This window comes from Erinaceus europaeus, chromosome 13 (assembly GCF_950295315.1).
Source record: "Erinaceus europaeus chromosome 13, mEriEur2.1, whole genome shotgun sequence".
In the NCBI taxonomy this organism is placed as follows: Eukaryota; Metazoa; Chordata; class Mammalia; order Eulipotyphla; family Erinaceidae; genus Erinaceus; species Erinaceus europaeus.
In genome coordinates this window covers 87,100,004-87,119,696 of record NC_080174.1, presented here as the reverse complement: position 1 = coordinate 87,119,696, position 19,693 = coordinate 87,100,004, and the positions used below count along the sequence as shown (strand labels likewise).

Sequence of the window (19,693 nt, the reverse complement as noted above, 5' to 3'; positions counted from 1 at the left end):
AGTTTGAGATAATGTCTATATAATCTTGGTCTGGTTACTCCATAGGCAGAATGTTAGCAGCACAGAAGAAAAATAAATAGTTTTTTTTTTCAGAGCACAGGTTGCTATAGGAATGTCCCGCCCCCTCCTCCCACCCTGATGTATTGACTTGCCAGAATTATTTCTGTTCAGAATTCACGAGGGTGTTGATGGTGTCTTAACTAACCTGTGAAGCAATAGGCATTGCCTACCCCCTAAGCCTTTATTGAGTTCTCTGGTGAACTTGCCTAAGTGCCAGCAGGGCCATGGGGAGGGGGACGGATATTGACAGGAGATATTTCAGGGCCAGGCGGTGGCGCACCTGGTTAAGCGCACACATCGCAGTGTGCAGTGTTGCAGGTTTAAGTCCTCGGTCCCCACCTTTGGGGGAATAACTTCATGAGCAGTGGAGCAGGGCTGCAGGCATCTCTCTGTCTCTCTCCCTCTCTGACTCTCCCTCTACTCTCAATTCTTCTCTGTCTCTATCCAATAATAAATAAATAAAAACATTTAAAAAAATAAAAAGAAAGGAGACATTGCATTTGAGTTGTGGACTGACCCCAGAGTGAATAGGATTGGGCAGGACAAGGGGCTGCAGATAGAGAAAGAGGGTGTCCACTGTGGAAGGTGCTGGAAGCTGAGGAACAGGATGAAAGTTCTCTGGGGATCACACAGATCTAATAATAAATAAATAAAAACATTAAAAAAAATAAAAATAACGTGTTTCAGGTTGCGTCGCAGGGGAGAGAGAAGAGACCAGGAACTCCTGGGCAGAGCGGGAACACAAATCTTTATTCATGCAGACGTCCCAGAGTTGGGTGTGAGCACAACGGTTTAGGCCACGTGGAGCTAGCAAAATGGCCACCTCTCACTATGCCCACCAGCCCTTCTCCAGGTCTTCTCTGGGTCAGGACACGGAAGAGAAAAAAGGGGGTGAAATTGGAATAACAGCGGGTTTTATAGGGTAAAACCAGAAGTGGCAGGTTGGAAATGGAAATGGCTAGGAAAGGGGGTGGAGAGAGGCAAAAGGCATGCTGGGAAAGTGGAAGTGTGCTTAGCAACTGTTGCAATGGTTTTAACTGAATTAGCAACACCCTGAGGGGATAACGTGGTGGGGACCTTTCAGGCAAAGCAATGATTATGTAAGCAGAGCAGGGGGGCTGGCTTTAAGGCCCAACAAGAAAGGAGACATTGCATTTGAGTTGGGGACCACAGAGTGAATAGGATTGGGCAGGACAAGGGGCTGCAGATGGAGAAAGAGGGTCTAAACTAGCACACCAATGTGAACTGTGTGCACTGCTGTTCTTGATCTTGGCTGTCATAGTCTCAGGAAATCAGCCCTGGTACTAGATGCAAAACTGCTCGCCAGTTTGAGAGGAGCCTGCCCAAGCATTTTATGAATAGAGCCTGACTGTGTGTGGACTGTTTGCCTATGGCCATGCTCACCACCACAGACTGACTACCCCAGGCCTGATAGTGTGTCAACATGCCAGCCAGTCCCAGGAAAATTTGCTCAGCCCTTGGAAACTTGACACTCTGAAAGTGAGAGAAGAAGAGAACACTCAGCTTTATTTTCCTGTGAAGGGGACCTTTAGAAAGTCCTTAGGGTAGAGCCTGGAGACCACGGGCAGCTCACTCGGAAAGGGTGTCCTGTTCCCATTCTAGAGGCCAGGGCCAACCCTCAGAACCGGCGCCAGCCGGCAGGGGAGCCCAGGCCGACAAGCTGCATGGAACAAAGGAGGTAGCCAGCACCCCCTGAGTCTAGGCACCTCCCCCTGTTCACAGTGAGCCTGTTAATAAGTGCTTGCCAGGGAGAGCAGAGAGGGGCTGGGGCTGGCAGCTGGGTGTGAGCAAAGTCACTGGGAAGAAGCCCAGGCCTCTCCTTTGGGTGGAGCAAGATGACTGAGGAATCTGACAGAAGCAGCTGGGTAAGGTGCTTCTTGAAACGAGGTCGTCCAACACCTAGGACAAGGCCAGGCCTCCCTGCCCGCCCGGCTGCCCTCCCGGCTGCAGGATTCCTGCCCCTGGTTTCCTGCAGCACTTTGAGGGTTCCCTTATTCCAGGGGACCCATCTGTGACCCATTCCTGGTCTTTCCCTCCTCAGATTTGCCAAGGGCCATGCTAGGAAAGCCTGCCAGGCCCAGACAATCAAAACCCTTAAGGCCCTTGGATCAGAAGAGGCAGACAGGTACACAAGAAATTCTAGTTCACCGTGTGGGCGTGGCCCTGAGGATAAAAATAACAGCAGCTGTTTACAAAGTGCCTTGACCCATCGCTAAAGCTACCTGTGCATCAGTGACTTGGATCCTCCAAACAAGCCAGGAGGAGAGAAATAGCAACCTTACATGTCACAGCTGCCAGGCTCCCACCCAGTGGATGAGGAAGCAGCAGCAGGGTCTAGATGCAGGCGTGGAAGCTGGCTCACTAGGCTGGATCTCAGGGTCCTACACACAGTGAAAAACAGAGTTGTGGGAGTCAAGCGGTAGCACAGCGGGTTAAGTACACGTGGTGCAAAGTGCAAGGACCAGAGTAAGGATCCCTGTTGGAGCCTTTGGCTCCCCACCTATAGAGGAGTCGCTTCACAAGCGGTGAAGCAGGTCTGCAGGTGTCTATCTTTCTCTCCCCCTCTCTGTCTTTCCCTCCTCTCTCCATTTCTCTCTGTCCTATCCAACAACAAATGGTATCAGTAACAACAATAGTAACTACAACAATAAAAAAAATCAGCAAGGGCAACAAAAGGGAAAAATAAAATATATTCAAAAAGAAAGAAAGACAGTTGTTTTGATGCATTTGACCTCCAGTAATCTCAGCCCTACCCAAATCCCCTGCCTGTCCCGATGTCCTCATGGAGATCACCAGGCTACCCTGTGGGTTGCTGGTGGTTTTCTTTTTTTTCTTTTTTTTTTTTTTTTTTAGCCTTGTCTGTTCCAAGCCTTTATGGCAGACACACTTCATGCAGCTACAGCCCATCCAGAAGGTTGAGTCAGCCCGGGCTTGCTGCTGGCGCCACAGTGCTCTACAACTTTGCTGAGTCTTTGCAAAGTGTCGAGAAGGCATACCTGTCCACCTGCTTCCATGAGTCATAAACCTGCCACACGGCTGCCTGTCCTGCCAGCTTCGTGGCTTCTTCCAGTGGCCAGCCAGCTGAGAAGGAACTTAGCCATATAAGGCAGGGCACCGGGCAGGGCCTCTCTGCAGGCTGCCTTTCCTTTGCAGTAAGTATACCATTAGGTAGCCAGGTGAGTCAAAGCTCAAAGTCCCTTGCCTTTCAGCAGGTGACTGGAAGGGGGGGGGGAGAAGCAGAGTAGCTTACACCCCAAGAACAGACCAAAGAGGAGATGCAACAAAGGAACAAGGGATGGGACAGACAATATTAGCCGGTGCCTGGTCACAGAGGGCAAAAATAGAAAGGAGAAAATCGTGTAAAGTAAAACTGCTTTTGACTGTTCAATGTTATCTCCTATTGGCTGTAAGTCCATCACTGAGAGTCTTACAGCTGTAAAGACGCCCTAATCTGCCTTATATTCCCCCGAACAATAGCACCTAAAAATGTACCTTTTGGACAAAGTTCTCCAGATCTCTGCTCTCTCTCTCTCTCTCTCCCTCTCTCTCTCCCCCTCTTTCTCTCTCTCTCCTCTCTCTCTCTCCCTCTCTCTCTCCCCCTCTTTCTCTCTCTTTCTCTCTCTCTGTCCAAGTTTTCTGCTGTCAGGACTTGCATCAGAGTAATAGTTGAGTAAGAGAGCTAAGATGAAATGAAGTTAAACCTCCTATTAAAGAATATGGTGACAGTGTTCAGTCACGTGGAACATGCTCACATGGCCAGAGGCCCCTCACCGTGCAAGTGTTTCTGGGTACTTGTTTCCCCCTGACAAATCCCAGAAAAGGCTGCTGTTCTGTTGAGGTGTGTTCAGTACTGGATTTCTGCCAACCAGAGATTTAAAAAATGTGCTTAAATAAATCACAGGTTGAGGTGGTCAGGTCACCCCTGGCATTGTAGAGGCAGTGATGAGGAAGAAAGAGGCAGTCAGTCCTCCTCCATCCACCCCTCCAAAAAAATAATAATGATAACAAATGCAAAACGAGCTAGGCAGTGGTACACCGGGTTGAGCACACACATTACCACTGTACAAGGAACCAGGTTCAAGCTCCTGCTCCCCACCTGCAGAGGGGGGAGCTTCCCAAACAGTAAAGCAGGTCTGCAGATGTCTCTCTTTTCTTTCTCACTCTACCTCGCCCTCCCTCTCTCAATTTCTCTCTCTTCTGTCCAGTGAAAAGAAAGGGGGGGGAGGGAATGGCCACTGGGTTTGTATTGCAGGCACCAAGCCGCAGCGATGAGCCGGTGGCAGTGAGCAAACAGGCGTGCAACATGCAAGGCACTGTGGGTGCTTAGACCATCTCGAGATGGCTGTCATTCACCTGTAACAAAATCTTCTACAGATTTCAAGCTAAGGCCGTAAGTAAAGATGTCAAGCAAAACGGCCAGCACCAACAACATCGCCCAGGCCAGGAGAACTGTGCAGCAGTTGAGACTAGAAGCCTCCATTGAAAGAATAAAGGTAAGAAGCCTTTCCTGATGGTGCATTCTTCCTCACTGGTCCCCACCAGAGCGTTCCCCAAGGGCTGGGCTGCGTGTCAGACGACACAGTGTCACCAAATCTTGACTTTCATTTCTACTTGCCTCATTTCAACAGCACTGGAGGGACTGGGGGAGGGGTGGTGGTACATCTGGTTAAGTGCACATATGACCCAAGCTCAAGGGTCTGTGTTCGAGCCCCCATTCCCTACCTATAGTGGGGGAAGTTTCACGCATGGTAAAGGAGGCCTGCAGGTGTCTATCTTTCTCTCCACTTCTCTATCTCCCCCTACTCTTTCAATCTCTCTCTGTCCTGTCTAATAAAATTAAAAAGTTAGGGGGGAGGGGTTAAAAAAAAAAAAGAAAAGAAAAGGAACGGCTGCCAGGAATGGTAGGAGGACTGAGTCCCAGCACTAACCCTGGTGGGGGAGCCAGAGTGTCAGAGTTTGTCTTTCTGTTTAGCCCTCAAATCCTGGACAGGATTTCCTGAGGAACTACCTTCTCTGAAGAAGTCCTGTCATCATTGTGTTGTTCTCCATTAGAACAGGGGTTCCAGACAGACACAGTCAACATCCTCGTCATCTCTCTGGAATTTCTGAAGCATTCTAGAGTTATCTGTGCAACTGAGGCAGCCTTGCATAACAAATCAACAGCTCAACACCAGGGTCTCCTTTTTAGGAGACTGTACATTTTCCAACATGTGTGGACTTGAGCCTGACCACACTCTGTACCCAGAGCAAGTAATACAGCTGTGGTGGATGTTCCCACAAGAACCCGGGAGGCAGCTATGACAATCACCTGAAGTAGATGGTCTTTTCTCCCCCAAATCTCCAGAGAGGCCTAGGTGGCTTGTGCCCAAGAATGTTTGTGAGTAATGGTGTTTCCTAGGCACGGAAGCAACCACCTGGTAAATTCCTCTGGCTCTAGAGATAGTCACCCGTCTTCAAAGCATGAGGCTGCCTGTGTGGCATGCCACGTGCAGCTCAGCTGCCCCATACCTCTCCCCTGAGGACACCCTCTGAGTATTTGGAGTTCCCCTCACCTCTGAACAAGGCAGAGAATTTTCCATTTTGGAGCTCACGCCAGAGGAAGGCATCAGCTCTCCCTGCACTGGTTTTGTTCCTCGTTTTAGTTGCTAAGCCCAAATTTTACTGAGATTAGAGTTCTTGTAAATCTGGAAGTCCTGCTTGAACCTGGTACTCATCTGTCAAGAGTTTTTGGCGCCAAGCCTGTAATTAATTTATTATACTCTGTTCTGCATTCCAGCCCATTTTTCTTTTTTTTGTTTGTTTGTTTTTGTTTTTGCTGGATAGAAACTAAGATACAATCATACCTCTTGATTCATGTACACTTTTTCTTTCTCCACTCACCACCCTTTTTTTTTTCCAAATCTCCAGAAGTATTCTATCAAGATTCATCCATTGTGAGCATATTGCTTTTTATTGTTGTTTTTAATTTTAATTTTGTTATTATGATTATTAGAGACAGAGAGGAATTGAGAGGGAATGGGGGACACAGAGAGAAAGAGACTGCTTCACCACTCTTAAAGCTTTTCCCCCTGCAGGTGGGGACCAGGGCCTTGAACCTGAATCCTTGCACACTGTAATGTGTGCGCTCAACCAGGTGTGCCACGGCCCAGCCCCCTCAATCACAACTCTCTGTCTGCACATAGACAAAACACTTTTTTTTTCCAGATCTCAGGACTCTTCACCCTTAAATATTTCTCCACCAAGTTCCTAAATATAAGGGCATTCTTTTACCTCCCTAGAGTCCGTTATAATGTTCAGGATCATCTAGTAATAGCATCAAGCACACCGTCCGTTTTTGAAGAACTTAAGTCATTCATTTTGCAGGATGGCCCTCTCTTTGGAGACACTGGTTCACTGATGATCCAGCCCTAGTGGAATATCTTAGGAGGAGATCTAACTAGCTGCTGGTGGTGTGTACTCACTGCTTTCCTGACTTCAGAAGTCACACAACATCAGTTTGGCTCCTAGTGGAGTCTCATCACTTGTTTCAGAAAGGCCTGAGCTGCCAGATATCTCTCCTTAAAGATCTCGGGGTGTGATTGGATAGCATAATGGTTACGCAAACCAACTGTCATGCCTGAGGCTCTGAGGTCCCGGGTTCAATTCCCCACACCACCATAAACTGGAGCTGAGCAGTGCTCTGGAAAAACAAACAAACAAACAAAAACCTTAGGGGCCGGGTAGTGGCTCAACCTAGTTGAGCGCACATGTTACAATGTGCAAGGACCTGGGTTCAAGCCCCCAGTCCCCACTTGCCTCTCTTCCCTTTCTAACTGTCAAGTCATCTTGGAGGGGTATGTTGAAACTCGGATTATCCTAGTCTCCAACAGCTTTCCAGTTAATGGGTTAGCATTCAAATCAACGTCCAAGGATGCTTAATAATTCATTAAGAGAGATTAAGATCACCACTTCATTTTGGGCATCATTGAGGATTGAACCCAGGGCCTCCTGTGTACAAGGCATGTGCTCTGCTGCTGAACCACCTCCTTGAGACACACACCCCACCCCCCACCCCCGGTACAAGATTGCAAATAAAGGAGTTTCTTTCTTGTTTGTCTCTCCCTCAGGTCTCAAAGGCATCTGCTGACCTCATGTCCTACTGTGAGGAGCATGCCAGAAGTGACCCTCTGCTGATAGGGGTACCAACCTCAGAAAACCCTTTCAAGGATAAAAAAACTTGCATCATCTTATAGAGGAAGAGTCATCCAGATTCCTCAACTCTTCTCACAAGAAAGCAGAATTTGAACAGCTCCTTAACCAGATTGACTTGCAGCTTCTTTGGTAGCACCGCTAATAACTAAAATGCTCTTCACTTGGAATCATGGACCCAGGAAGTCTTTTCTTTTCCAAGTGGCCCTGTCTCTAAATTACCCTTTCTTGATTTAATGCAGAATAATGATCTTATTTTCTATTTGGGAACTATGGTGTCAGGTGTGGTAACTGCTTAAGGAAAGTTGGTCTAGGACTTTGAAAAAAAAATTGTACACTTTTAAATATGTGAATGATTTAGTTATGTCAAGACCTAAATTACCTAAGCACTTGTCTAGATTAAAATATGAAAAATAATAAGTCTGAAAAGTTTGTACCATAGTATGTTCTTAATAGACTTGTGCCAACCTGTACAGTCTACACAAGGATATTGTGTGTGTGAGTATGTGTGTGTGTGTGTGTGTGTTTGTATATATACACTTGTCAAAGCTTATTTCCTTATGAAAACTTCTCTCTCTATGCCATAGGTTCCTTAATTCCAGAACTTCTCTCTTTACTTTCAGTTGTGTATAGGCAGAATGAAAAATTCCTTTCATATTGTCATTACACAAGAACTACAGAACATCCTAAAGATTGTATGTATGTACTCCAGTAATGGGAGTCGTCTCTCCTCTCTTGAAATCTTGCTGACTTCTTAGGCTACATACAATAAACTGTGTGGATTAAAACTGAAGGATGGAATGGAAAACCCTCGTATAGTATATGGTATTGATTCACAGGGGCCCTTTCAGGCCTCAGAAGAGGATGCTGGGCAGCTGTATTCCCAGGGCAAGTGTTCTCTGGATTGAGACCTAGATAGCTCTGACATTTCGACTGTCAGGACTGGAATGAGGCACAGTGCACATGAGACCGGCTGAGAGAGTAACAGGAATGTGTGTGAAACCAGCTCCTCTTCTTAGCCAAACTTTGCAAATTATCTGTCTCTTTCTCTCTCAGCCTTTCCTTTCTCTCTCCTCTGCTGCTAGAAAGTCTGCTTTTTTGAGGTCACATTTGCTTCTCCATTCCTCAGTGGGTAGAACAGAAACATACATCCTACATGAAGGCATGAATCACGTGAGCTCTTTTCAGATATCTGCGGTTTCATCCCTAAGTGGTGGTACACAGACCAGCCCAGAAAGGAGTCAGGGGGCACACAAGGGAGACAGACACAACCTGACCTCAAGGGTTCTGGTAGTTGAGTTCCTTGATTTTCCTCTAGGCCAAAAAAAAAAAAACACCTGTCCTCCCAACCAGGGAATTTCCAGTGGAGATCCCAAGTAAAAGAATCTCCCCTGGCCAAAGGATATTTTAACTTTATCAAAGAGGAGAAATGGGTCCTTTCTTAAAAACACTCACTTAAGGGCCCAAACCATCTACCAGGACTTTGGTGTTTGAAGGCATTTTTCAAATCATTAACAGTCACAACTCAAGAGGGAACCAAAAAAGAAAACTGTATTCTCCCCCAAAAAAGGACTCAGCCCAAGAAAAAAGCATTTGTGACCGTTTACCTAGTTCCTGCAATCTTACCCTGCAGGGTCGGCCCCATTTACAATCTTATGTCCGCTCTTGGAATATGATACTAGTTACGGATGAACAAATGTAGTCCTATTTTTAAACTGTTCAAAGATATTCCGTATTTCTCTCAGTCACCTATCTTTCTGAAGTATTAACTGCCTTCACTTTTCCCCAGGCCAAGTGAAAATTATGCCACTACCCTCAATCTCTCGTCAGCTACACTAGCTTCTGCAATAGGTCCCCTTACCACAAAAAATTATAGGTACCTTTTTCCGAACAAGAATAGATTCACCCTTTAAATGGCAAAATTAAAAATGTACACTGAAAAAAAAAAAACCTTTGCATTCAATGCTTCATTTAATGAATCTTTTTATAAGTATATTTTTCTACTGACAGTTCCAGAACACTAGTCTTCTCTTCCCTCTGATTTTTTTACCATACTTCTTCAAATACTTATAATGCAGTTAGTCGCAAAGTATTTTCATGAAATGACTTTGATTGCTCTGTCATGCACATTTGAGACAGCGAGCATATCTTATTCTTAAGTACCAAAACATATTCTTTTACCTAGCAAAACCAAGATTTTTCTGTATACTTGCTAAGATGCTTGTAGTGGTGTGTTTTGGACTTGAGGTCCCAGGAGATTTCGTGTTTGTTTTTTTTTCCACTGTCCAGATATGAGTACAAATGGGAGGGGACTTCCTAATCAGGTATATGCAGAGCATGTTCTAGAAAAATGGAGTCAAGTCCTTTGCTAGATCCAAGGAGGAGAAAATTGTCTATTTACGTCTATTTATGTAAATAGCTGTCTATTTACGTATAACTAGATGTCTGGGGGGAAAAATAATATATGTATACATTTATATGATATGCCGAAGTCACTTTTATTTATCAGACATTATCCTACTTATAAAGCCACACTGTAACTGTTGTACAGCAACTGGTGTGTAATAATGATGGACAAATGCTGAGAGAGAGAGAGAGAGAGAGAGAGATGCTCCCCTTCTGCCACCAGAGTGACACACTTAATCAGTCACATATATATGATCAACTTACTGCTTCATTGCCTATGAAGTTCTTTAAGTATGTTCATTATACCTTATTTTGAATCTGCTCTATTAACAGTAATTTTTCCCTCTTCAGTCTTGTATCTTCATTTCTTCATTTCAAATCTGTCCAGTTCAGGCCTTGAGACCATGACAAGATATGCTAGATAATATATTACAGAAGTACTCTTTTTAAAAAGCAAAAGGAAGGAAAAAGACACTTTATATGGCCAGGTGGTTCACAAGCTATAAGTTGTAGCTAGTTTTTTGTTTATTTGTTTGTTTTTTCTAGCAAAAATCAAGTTTTTACCTTTCCTTACTTTTATTAAAATGAGAAGTGCCATAATTATCTTTTAAAGTTCTCTTTTTGGATTATTTTTGTACTTTACTAATCTTTAAATTATCAGAAGAAAAAAAATCACTAGACCAATGATTTAGTAATTTTGAGATGTAGGTGAGTAGACAACGTGCCAAACTTTCTCTCCAGATGCCTTCTCCACCCCCCATTCAGAAGTACCATAGTGTCATCTGAAAGATTTACTCCAAATTTTGATTTAAGGTCTGGCTAGGCCCAAGAAGTGACTGACCGTATATGTCTCAGGAAAAGAACTATAATACCAGAGTATAAAGTATCACTTATCTTCATGGTGGAGCTGTTAGTAGGGAAACAGTGTTGAGTCAAGCAGAATCCTAAGTGAGTTGAAGCAGAGCTCTTATCTAGAGCTGAGTGACCTGGCTTTCAGTCTTGGGTCATTTTCCAGCCAATCCTGTGTCTGTTTGGCCCATGACTCTGGACTCTCTGGATGTCCATTTCAACTAATTTGTAAGATGAGAGACTTTAAATAGATTATGACTGACATCACTTCCTGCTGTCACTTGCCTCTGTCCTGAGACCTGTCCCTCCACTGGTCCTGCCAACATGTTGGTGCTATATGCTGCTTCAAGTAGAAAATTTGTCTGTAGTATTTACTCATTTAATAGCTTATGAAAATCCTTTTTTATTATAAAGCTTTTTTTTTTCCTAGTTCTATGGACTTGATTACTGTAATGGTCTGATTTTTTTTTAGTCATGTGACTAGAAACATTTATTCTCTTGATATCTCGGTAAATTTGCATTTAATATGTAATTGATGGGATTTTTTGTTGTTATTTTATAACATTCTATGGCTGTTCATCTGTCCAGCAACTTATTAACCTAAACACTGTGATCTTGATCTGAAGATCTTTCCTATATAGAGAATAAAATCCTTTACTTCACAACGAATGTGTTCGCAGAATTTGAAGAGTTTCATTAAATACTCCATCACTCTCCTTACTGCGTCAGTGTCTCATTGTATCATGCTAATCATATTTTGCTCAATAAAGTAACAGCCCATTTTCTTCTCCTTTTCCTTCATTCAGTTACCATTTTTCTGAGCCTTTGCTGAGTATCTAGTGTTCAGCATTAGGTTCCGGTGACATTGAAATAAACAAAGCTCAACATCTGAGTGAGGAAGAGATAATATATGAAACCTTTATTACAGGACCACGTAAGAAATAACCTAGCTCAAGGGAGTCGGGCGAAGGACCAGCGTAAGGATCCCAGCTCAAGCCCCCCGGCTCTCCACCTTCAGGGCTTCACGGGTGGTGAGGCAGGTCTGCAGCTGTCTGCCTTTCTCTGCTCCTCTCTGTCTTCCCCTCCTCTCTCCGTTTCTCTCTGCCTTATCCAACAACAGCAGCAACAGCAACAATAATAATAACCACAAGAATGACAAAGAAACAAGGGGAGAAAAAATGGTCTCTAGGAGCGGTGGATTCATGGTGCAGGCACCGAGCCCCAGCGATAACCCTGGAGGCAAAATAAATAAATAAATAAATAAATAAATAAATAAATAACCTCGCTCAGGTGAGCACAGGCCCAGAGAAAGGAAGATTGGGGGGAGCTCAGTATCTGTGCCAACTGAGAAGAGAGGTGATGTTCCAGCTGGGTTTTGAGAGAGAAAAAGAAGCAATCTCATATACATTTGGGATGAAGTCTTAGGAGCAAATGACAGGAGGAGGAAAGCGTGGTCAAAACTAGTGTGCAGAGCGCCTCCTGTATTTCTGGCCCTCCCTGCAGGCAGTAGGAAGGCAGTGAAGGGTAGAGTGATGTGATGGTGTCAGTGTGTGGGGGACTGTTTTTCATCCTGACATCCAGCTGTGACCATGGTAACATAACAAGAGGATAGATCACCAGACTCGTGATTACTCATAGGCACCAACTGTTTACAGAGGTGTCCAGCCACCTCCTCTAGTCCCTCCCCTCTTCCTCATGTGAGTTGGGACTCCCAACAAGCAGAAAGGAGGACAGTAGAATCCGAGGTGTAGGGAGGAGGCGGGGACGGGCAGGTGGTGGCACACCGGTTAAGTGCACATAATACTAAGCACAAGGACCTGCGCAGTAATCCTGGTTTGACACCCCCTCTTCCCACCTGCAGGGGGGACGCTTCACAAGTGGTGAAGCAGGTCTACATGTGTCTATCTTCCCATCTCCTTCTCTATCTCTCCCCCCCTTCTCAATTTCTCTCTGTCCTACCCAATAAAATGGAAAAGATGGCCACCAGGGCAGAGGATTCATAGTGCTGGCACCCAGCCCCAGCAATAACCCTGGAGGCAAAAAAAAAAAAAAAAAAGGAGGTAGGCAAACATTGACCCCTGGTTATGAACTGGGCCAGCTATAGAGATGGTCCTTGCTTTTGAGAATCAGTTCTCAAGCATCACACACTCCAGAGGAGCAAAAGATCACCATTCAGCTCTTTCTAGGAAAGGACCGAAGGTTTGAGATACTTGGATCATGAGTAAATAGGGGACCACTGGCAGGCACTTTCACTGGTTCAGACCGGGTTGTCAAAAGAAAGTTCTTGTGACTTTCCCTGGAAGATGATAGCGCTGGGGATGGTGGCTGGGGTGGGATAGGAGGTCAGTGTGAGGTAATGAAAGGAGAGTCAAGGTTAAGAGGGAAGATGTGACTCTCCTGGATGAGGGCTGTAATCGCCTTCTTGTTGGTAAAAGTTTCAGTGACACACACACGTGGATAGTCACCATAGCCTTTTTTGTTTGTTTGTTTGTTTGTTTGAGATACTGAAGTCACTGAAGTTGGGTAGACAGGCTATTAAAAATTCATTTATCCCACCATCAACTCCATAGTTTGTTTGCATAACCCAGCATGCCGGTCGCCTCTAGCTGATTTCCAGAACACAACCTTACTTGCTGCTCTGTTCCTTCAGCACCTTGAGTAGCAAGTAACCTTTGCCTTTGCATGAGCGAAGGCTTTGGTATGAGCCCTGTTGTTGCTTTCACTACCTCCTTATCTCATTATGAGTGTCTAGCCAAGGCAGTTGAACAGTGGGGCCGTATCTGGGCAAGCATGTACATTTGCTTTCAAGAAATTTCACGGCAGTTATCAATTCTTTCAAGAACCAGTATTTTCACTGCCCTGGAGGAATATGCTGTCCACGTACATTTATTTAAAAAAATAATAATGGGGGGTCAGGCGGTGGCGCAGTGGGTTAAGCGCATGTGGCGCAAAGCGCAAGGACCAGTTCGAGCCCCCGGCTCCCCACCGGCAGGGCAGTCGCTTCACGGGCGGTGAAGCAGGTCTGCAGGTGTCTGTCTTTCTCTCCCCCTCTCTGTCTTCCCCTCCTCTCTCCATTTCTCTCTGTCCTGTCCAGCAACAAACATCAACAATGGCAATAATAATAACCACAATGAGGCTACCACAAGGGCAACAAAAGGGGGAAAACATGGCCTCCAGGAGCGGTGGATTCATGGTGCAGGCACCGAGCCCAGCAATAACCCTGGAGGAAACAATAATAATAATAATAATAATGAGGGAGTCAGGTGGTAGCGCAGCGGGTTAAGCGCACTTGGTGCAAAGCGCAAGGGCTGGCACAAGGATCCCGGTTCAAGCCCCCCAGCTCCCCACCTGCAGGGGAGTTGCTTTACAGGCGGTGAAGCAGGTCTGCAGGTGTCTGTCTTTCTCTCCCCCTCTGTCTTCTCCTCCTCTCTCCATTTCTCTCTGTCCTATCCAACAACAATGACATCAGTAATAACTACAACAATGAAAAACAACAAGGGCAACAAAAGGGAAAATAAATAATAAATTTATAAATAATAATAATAATGATAAAAACCTAATGACTTAACATACTTTCCTATAGAAAGCTCAGTGATACTGTGGAACTATGGAGAGAGAAAGGCTTCCAACAAAGGAGTGAAAGGTAATAGGAGCTTTTTAGGTATCTCTGAGAAAGTTTTACATATGAAACATTCCAATGTACTGTAAATTTCTCCTATACACAATCTATTAAATTATGAAAGTCATTAAAATAACTGAGAACATCTCCAGTTTTGACAGCCAAGACACCTCTGAGTGACTACTCTGACATCTAGACCAACAGACAGTAGGATTAATGATAGTAGTGAGAGTTCCACCCATCTGCTAAATGTTTTTGATCTGGTCCTAACAGGACATTATTATAGGGCATCACAAATATCTGTGGAACCATAAATTGATATGATGGGCAGGGGCTGGGGGATGACAAACTGAAGGTACTCGCTGGCCTAGACAGTGACAGCTCTGGGACTGACAGAAGGATAACCTTAAATAAAAGGTGGCATACAAGATTTGGGAAAGATGTCAATTAAGGTTTAACTTCCTGTTTTACAAGCTGCATGTTTCTATTCCTATAAGGAATCTAGAGCTGGTATAAGTTGTGATATTGTAGTGTTTCTAATCCCTACTGGACCCCAACAGAATTTCATAATCATTTGATAGTTACTTTTTAAAAATATTTTAACAAATATTTTTTCTTTATTTTTTTCTTCTATTTTATTCAATAGGACAGAGAGAAATTAAGAGAGAACGGCTAGACAGGGAAGTAGAAAGGGAGAGAAAGAGAAGACACCTGCAAACCTGCTTCACCAGTTGTGAAGCATTCCCACTGCAGGTGGGGAGCAGGGGCTCGAACCCGGGACCTTGCATGCACACCCCTCCAATCCTACCCAGCCAATTGTGACCTGGGCAATTAAATCGACCTGAGAAGAAGAAAGCTCAGACTATTCACAGACAATTTTCTTATTCTACATAGAACCCTGAGAAGAGAAAAAAACAAATTCTGAAAAGCTAAGTTGTTCTTATTCTACATAGAACCCTGAGAAGAGAAAAAAACAAATTCTGAAAAGCTAAGTTGTTCTTATTCTACATAGAACCCTGAGAGGAGAAAAATGAATCCTGAAGGGCTAAGTTGTGCTATAACAGACTTGCATGCCAGAAGCCCCAGAGGTCCTGGGTTCAATCCCTAGCACCACCAATATGTCAGAGCTAGGCAGCGCCCTGGTTTCTCTCTGTCTGTGTGTTTTCTGCCTATCTCATGAAAACAAATCCTCAGAGCACCCTTATTCCCCGCAGGGCAAATACCACGTTCCTTTGAAGGACAAACAAGGACCTCTGTGCCCTTTTCTGTCTACCTTTTCAGTTTGCCTCTCTTTACTCTCTTCCTTAACAGCTAATCCTCTCGCAAATACCACGGGCTAAAAGAGTCCTCATGCACTGCTAACCGGACTTCAAGATACAGGTCAGGTATTACCCTTTCCTGGAAGGTCTCCTTACCACCATCCTGCACACGTGCATGCCCCCCACACACACACACGCACGCACACACTGCACAGACCCAAATTTGCCAGGACACCCCTTGCAGACTTAACAGCTATGCTTTGAAGTATCAGACAGGTAGAAACTGTAGCACATCATCTTTGCACAGCTAGTTCTGACAGGTAGTTGGCACACGGTATCTGTGTACCTTCTGAAGGAACTGTCCCTATAGAAATCGGATGTGCGATGAAGAATTGAGTTGAAAGAAATGGAGAGGAGAAACCAGTTCAATGGACATTATCAATTAACTTGGTGGTATATTTTCATATTCAGTTCCATTGGACTCTGGGGTCTGTTGGGCCTGGGGAGCTTCTCTTTTATTTCAATCACCCTCTACTTTGTAGACACAGACAATTACAGAGAATTTGTATACATGGAAAGCTACCCACTTGTGGGAGATATTGTTATCATTCAGTCACATATAGTGAATGAATAATTCCAGGAACTAAATATTCTCTATGTTTTTTTCTTTGCACCTCCTCCAACAATGCAGTTAGGTAAGTCCTGTTTATTTGTGTCATTTTATAGGAGAAATCACTGAGGCTTAGAAAAGTTACAAGAGGGGGCCGGGCAGTGGTGCACTCAGTTAAATGCATATAGCACTAGGCACAAGGACTCGGATTCAAGCCTCCAGCTTCCCCTGCAGGGGGACCGCTTCACAAACAGCGAAGTAGGTCTGCAGGTGTCAATCTCTCTCCCTCTCTGTCTCACCCTCCTCTCTCAATTGCTCTCTGTCCTATCCCATAAAATGGAAATATATTGTCTGCCAGGAGCATTGGATTTATAGCGCCACCATGCCCCAACAATAACCCTGGAGGCAAAAAAAAAAAAAAAATTACAAGAAATTTTCCAGGTTTTAACTAGAAACCAGAATCCACCCAAGGGCGGGTGTTTCAGGCTTTCAAAACTCATTATCACAACTACTTTACCTTTAAGATCAAGAAACAAGCCAAGTCCCTGACAGACAGGATACCACGAAGATGCTTGCTTGCTTTCCCAGCCCAAGTGTCTCCATATTCTGAGACCAGCGTATTGCTTTACTATCCAGGGAGATCCACTGGTGCTGTTCACGGGGGGCGTGGGACAGAAGCCAGGGTCTGCAGCACGACGGCAAGGCATTCCTCCCACCCACTGTGCCAACTCGAAGCCCTATTCTTACTATTGTCTCTTGCTGGCTCTGTCCTGACCAGTTAAACAAAGAAGGAAGATGAAGTCAGAAAGTTCTTTCTGCAGGTGAGCCTTTTCTTGCAAGTGATCATTTTGATGAATAATGCAATTACAGTACTGTCATGTATTCTTAGGTTAAGCAGTGATATTAAGAAAGTTTGTAGCTTCTTGTGGTCTGAGAGGTGGCGCAGTGATAAGGCTTTGGACTCCCAAGCATGAGATCCTGAGTTCGCTCCCTGGCAGCACATGTGCCAGAGTGATGTCTTGTTCTTTCTCTCTCCTCCTAAATAAATAAATAAAATGTTAAAAAAAAGAAAGAAAGTACCTTCCTAACACTTCCTCTCCACTATTCCAAGCTTGGGATCCATGATTGCTCAACAAATTGTTTGGCTTCATATGTTAACTCTCTTTTCAATCACCAGGTTCCAGATGCCACCAGGATGCTGGCTAGGCTTCCCTGGATTGAAGACCCCACCAATGTGTCCTGGAGCTCAGCTTCCCCAGAGACACACCCTACTAGGGAAAGAGAGAGGCAGACTGGGGGTATGGACCGACCAGTCAACGCCCATGTTCAGCGGGGAAGCAACTACAGAAGCCAGACCTTCTACCTTCTGCAACCCTCAACGACCCTGGGTCCATGCTCCCAGAGGGATAGAGAATGGGAAAGCTACCATGGGAGGGAGTGGGTTATGGAGATCGGGTGGTGGGAATTGTGTGGAGTTGTACCCCTCCTACCTTATGCTTTTGTTCACTAATCCTTTCTTAAATAAAAAATTTAAAAAAAAAAAAAAAAAAAGAAAGAAGGTTTGTAATTCTGTATAGTAAGTCATTTTTCAGACACTTAATTGGGGAAAATATGCTAGCAAAAAAAGCAGGCAGGTACATGAAACTCATTTTTCCCTGTGATACGGTTGGTTCTAAGATGAGAAAAACACTTGTTGGAATTCTCTTCTGCTTTCTGTCTCCCTTTGTTTTCCTGAGGCTCTGTCCCATGTACTGGATAAGAAAAAGGTAAGATCCAGTGAGCTCTATACTCCCCCAGGCTAACCTCTGCTATCAGGCTGGCTTCTTGGAGAGGCAGTGATGATACTCAGAAAACGAGTTCCCAGTAAAATCCTGATTCTTTCTATTCTTTGCCAGGTAACTTTAGAGGTGTCCCTGACCTCTCTGAAATGGAAAAAGCATTATAAACCAGAAAGGTTAAGTACCTGGAAGGCAGAAAGGAACTCTGCTCACTTTCAAGCTCCTATTTAGTGCCTGACCCAGGGCAGTACTTTTGTTTGCTAGTTTTTTTAATGTTTTTTTTTTTTTTTTTACTTTATCTATTTTACTTGATAGAACAGAGAGAAATTGAGAGGGAGGGGGAAGATTGAGAGGGAGAGAGACAGAGAGACACCTGCAGCCCTACTTTACCACTTGTGAAGCATTCTCCCTGCCGGTGGGGGCCGGGGGATCAAACCCGGGTCCTTATACCACCACCTGGTCCCCAGAGCAATATTTTGCATGCATAACAGCAGGTAGCTTTTGTCATGTTGACAGCTTCTTCCTCATCTTGTCCAGTGTTCAGTGCTGTTTCTACAGTAGAACAACAGGTGTGTTGATCAGTCAGTCCAAGGTAGCGCTCAGAAGTCACTGTGACTTCTCCCTCGTCTCCTGTAACTTGTACAGTAAGTGAATTAGTAAATTCTAACTCAGACCCTAGGGCACAACTTGTTCTGGTTCTACCTCTCTTCTCGGGAGGGGGGGAACTCTTCAACTTTTGTTGAGAAATAGGTGTGCCTCTGCTCCTGGTGGACTGACATCCTCTGGAAATTGGATCAGGCAGGCAAGCAAGAACCCCTCTCCCTGCCTGGCCATTTGTCTCCCTCCGCACTGAGATTTACAGGGTGGTTCTGCTGAATTGGAGCTGGAAGAGCTCCGAGAGCGCAAAGAGCGTCAAGTGTTTCTCAAAACTGCCCTGATAATAAGAGTCACCTGAAGGACTTGTTAGAAAGGACTTCTGGACCTTGTCCCAGTGCCACTCACTCCGAAGCTTTTGGAAAGGGCTCTTGAAACTGTGCTTTCTGTTTTCCCACCCACACCACCCCCAACCCCACCCCACCCCCAGCTCCTGCTAATCATCAGGGCAATTTGAGAAACTCGAATGGCGCAAACACCTCGTTTGTTACAGGAAGATTCTGAGCTCCAGACTGAGAACCATGAACTGTGAGGGATGAAGGGTGGGTGTTTTTCTAAACAAAAATATCTTCAGATTTAAATGTTGACAGCGGGATCGCAGTGGTGGGGCAGTGTGTGGAGTGCATGGTTTACATGAATCAGACCCAAGGTTGAATTCCCCAGCACCCTAATTTCTGGAATGGCATTCTGGTCAGTCTATCTCTCATGTTTTCTCTTTATATATATAATGTTTTTTGGGGTGGGTGGTAGCACAACGGGTTAAGTGCACAGAAGTACAAGGACCAGCATAAGGATCTTGATTCAATTGCCCGGCTCCCCACCTGAAAGGGCGTCACCTCACAAACTGTGAAGCAGGTCTGCAGGTGTCTATCTTTCGCTCCCCCTTTCTGTCTTCCCGTCCTCTCTTGATTTCTCTCTGTCCTATCCAAAAACAATGACAGCAGTAACAATAATAATAACAAAAACAACAATGATAAACAACAAGGGCAACAAAAAGGGAAAAAATAACCTCCAGGAGCAGTGGATTTGCAATGCAGGCACCAAGCCCCAGCAATAACCCTGGAGGCAAAAAAAAAAAAAATCTTTTGGGGGCCTAGCAGTGGTGAACCTGGTTGAGTACACGTTACAATGCACAAGGACTCAGTCAGGTTCGAGCCCCCCCGGTCCCCACCTGCAGAGCGGAATGCTTTGTGAGTGGTGAAGCCAGGATGCAAGTGTCTCTCCCCCTCTCTATCATCCCCTTCCCTCT

At 44.9% G+C, this 19,693-nt stretch overlaps 1 protein-coding gene across 10 annotated transcripts in view; it reads left to right on the top strand.

Annotated features, from left to right (window-relative positions):
* The window catches only part of GNG12 (G protein subunit gamma 12), a 170,165-nt gene extending 158,925 nt beyond the window's left edge, over positions 1–11,240 (top strand). For all 10 annotated transcript variants that reach the window (XM_060206392.1, XM_060206385.1, XM_060206388.1 and 7 more), the window contains 2 exons: positions 4,456–4,574; positions 7,188–11,240. In XM_060206392.1, coding sequence (XP_060062375.1) covers positions 4,482–4,574; positions 7,188–7,313 — 219 coding nt within the window. In that variant the 5' untranslated portion in view covers positions 4,456–4,481 and the 3' untranslated portion in view covers positions 7,314–11,240. The remainder of the gene's footprint in view (positions 1–4,455; positions 4,575–7,187) is intronic.
* Positions 11,241–19,693: the final 8,453 nt, after the last annotated feature.